At 38.5% G+C, this 3,361-nt stretch overlaps 1 protein-coding gene across 1 annotated transcript; it reads right to left on the bottom strand.

The window, feature by feature from the left end:
* Window positions 1-1,606: 1,606 nt before the first annotated feature.
* On the bottom strand, window positions 1,607-3,361 carry LOC122610227. Its single transcript, XM_043783220.1, has 2 exons — window positions 2,810-3,361; window positions 1,607-2,629 (listed from the first exon to the last, which is right to left on the bottom strand). The coding sequence occupies exons 1-2, from the start codon at window positions 3,359-3,361 to the stop codon at window positions 1,607-1,609; spliced, it is 1,575 nt and encodes a 524-aa protein (XP_043639155.1).

Raw genomic sequence — 3,361 nt, forward strand, 5'->3', positions numbered from 1 at the left:
GTGTCTCACACTGAAGCCAAAATTGTTTTGCAAGATGTTGGTTATACTGGCTTCAGTTGTAAAAATCAAACACTTAACTGGTATATGGAACTATTTTTTGAGCACAATTTCAAAATCTTTACAAGTGAAGGCATGCAGCTTTGACCAACCTAATGCCTTAGAGTTGCAATTTTTTCATGCAATGGTCACTATGACCAGAATAGATTTTGCTGTTGTAATTTTTAAGGACTTAGTTGGCCGAGTCAACAATAAGAGTCTTTACATACCTTATGGTAGGATTCTTGCACTCATTATTGAAGCCATTCTTGATAATGATTTCAGTCTGGCAACTGGTCAGACTATGGAATGCAAGGCCATAAATAATAACATTTTCAATAGTCCTAAGGTAACTGCGCAGGGTCTGACTCCAGCTATGCAGACCTACCTTACTTATTGTAGGGCAAGGCAAGGGAACAAGAGGAAAGTGAGGAAGTTGTCCCTTCTTCGACGAGATCTGAGTCTGACACTCAATCTGTCAATCAGAGGGACTCGTGTACACATGCTTCTGAACCCTCAAACTCCTCCAAGTCTATTCATTCTTCTTCTCCTTCTAAAGAGGGTGAAGGGTTGGCCACATCATCAGCCACTCTTGAGATTAAAGATGTTTTTGGTTATGAGTTGGATTTTTTTCGTTTTTGTTATCCTTGTGTTAAATAGTTCCACTTGACAATGTATTTGGGTATGGTTGTATTTTGTGAAATTGGTAACAACTGTAATGAAGTATGAATTAGCATTGGAATATAAGTTTGTTGTATTAACAAAATAGCAGAATATATGTTTGAATTATTAACAAAATAGCAGAATATATGTTTGAGTTATTAACAAAAGTAGCAGATTAACCAAAAGAGCAGATTAAGCAGCATAAGTTCAAAGTTACATTGCATTACACGCCATAATTCGAAGTCTTAACAAATTCAGGTTACATCAAAATAGGATACAAAAACCAACATTAAAATAGAGTCTTAAGTAGATAAAAGTTTCAAGACACACAATACCACTCAATTACTAAAGCATCATCTTGGTGCAATCCTGGTCCAGGCACAACTGCAGCAAGCTTTTGTCTTGCAATTCTAGCACTCTTGCTTCTCACCTTCTTAACAAGCCTCTTCCCACCAGATTCACTGCCACCTGTCTGACTACCACCTGCTTGACTTTTTGTTGCTTGACTGCCACCTGCTTGACTTTTTCTTGCTTGACTGCCATTTGGTTGACTTCGAACACCTTGACTCCTAAATGCTTGACTACCCATAGTTTGACTTGCACCTGCTTGAGTTCCCACATGATGACTTGCACCTGCTTGACTTCCAACACCTTGATTGGCACTTGCTTGACTTCCAACACCTTGACTTGCACCTGCTTGACTTCCAACACCTTGAGTGGCACCTGCTTGGCTTCCAACACCTTGACTAGCACTTGCTTGAGTTCCCACATGATGACTTGCACCTGCTTGACTTCCCATAGGTTCATTGGCACCTGCTTCATTTACAACATTATATGCATTTTTACTTAAATTAACATAAAATTATAATGAAATTGATATTATACTTAAAGTAGCTTAAAATTATATTTAATAACACAAATTGACACCTGCTTCACTCCTAGCTTGTTGATTGTTGTTGTTCACACCTGCATTGGTTACCCCTGGTTGACCTTTACATGTTCTAGCATTGTGACCTTTGTTGCCACATTGGGTGCATCTGCCAAAATGAATCTTCCTTGACAACTTACCCTCTTTTGATAATGGCTCATCCTCATATAAACCTCTCTTCCTCTTCTTTTTTGGCCTGCCTACTGGAGTGTGGTGTATTGGAGGAGTCAATCCTATTGGGCAAGTTGATTTTGGCCAAGTGGTTGTACCAGTCACTGGGTTGACTTTGAAACTGTATGCTTCCATCCATGTGTCTAACCAGTAACACCTATGAGCCCAACTTTCAATTTTACCCACTTTTCTGCCAAATTTATTCATGTCCCAATTGACTGCATAAGCATGCTTACAAGGAAGCCCACTCAATTCCCATTTTCTACAAGTGCAACTCATTTGATCAGTGTCTACAATGTGTTGGTCACTCCATGGAGCATTGACCTGGTATTTCACACCACCATTCCAAGTCACCTTACACTCATTGGCTTCCTTTTCTATGACCTTCATTAGGTCCATTGCAGCTGGGGTCAATGGACCTTTAGACTTATCAATTACCTTTTGGATTAAGACAATTCTTTTCATTAAATACCCTCTAATGAAATCAAGACATCCTATGATGGGCTTCTCTCTAGCTAGAACTATTTGACCATTTAAACACTCACACAAATTATTCAGAAGCATGTCAGACTTGCACCTACCTGAGAAATGTGACCTTGACCAGTGTTGTGGATCAATTTTTCTTAACCAATTATATGCATCCACATTAAGCCTTTTCATCTGTGCCATGGTTGCTTTAAAACCTGGTACTGTGGTTGCAGTTGCACACCTCCAGAAAATATCCTTGTAAAGTTTACCTCTCCAATGGTGTTTCATGTTTTCATGTATGTGCTTGACACAATACCTGTGTTCAGCAGAAGGGAACACATTGCCAATAGCTTGGATAAGACCCTGCATTTACAACATTATATGCATTTTTACTTAAATTAGCATAAAATTATACTTGATAACACAAATTGACTCAAACAATGGAATCTATACTTAAATTGAAATTATACTTAATAACAGTGTTATACTTAAATGTATTTAACAGATTGTGAAATTATATGAATTATACATACATAAATGTACCTTTTGTCTGTCTGATATGAAAGTAAAGTTGTAATGGGACTCTAACTCCAAATCTAGGCCAAGACATTCAAGAAACCATGTCCAAGAGTCTCTGGTTTCAGCTTCAACCACTGCAAATGCCACTGGATAGATTCCATTGTTTGAGTCAACCCCTACAGCAGTCAAAACTTGACCAGGGTAAGGCCCTCTCATGAATGCACCATCTAATCCAATCAAATCCCTCATGCATTCCTTCCATCCCTCCTTCAGTGCACCAATACAAACATATATCCTCTTGAATTGTCTAGTTGTGGCTTCAGGATTACATGATCTTTCAACCTCTATTTTAATAGTTGTACCTGGGTTTTGAAGCTTCAACTCCTCACAGTAATCCCTAAGTAATGAAAACTGTGTATGGAAGTCCCCTTTGTTATCAGTGCTTGCTTGGGTTTTTGCTCTAAATGCTTTCATCCAATAAACTGAAATCTGCAACTTTTGTTCTAATTCTTCTTGCAATGCCTTGGTTGGGATCCCTGGATTTCTACTTCTTTGCTCTCTAATCTGTCTTGCCAT

Source organism: Erigeron canadensis, chromosome 8 (genome assembly GCF_010389155.1).
Source record: "Erigeron canadensis isolate Cc75 chromosome 8, C_canadensis_v1, whole genome shotgun sequence".
NCBI classification, from domain to species: Eukaryota; Viridiplantae; Streptophyta; class Magnoliopsida; order Asterales; family Asteraceae; genus Erigeron; species Erigeron canadensis.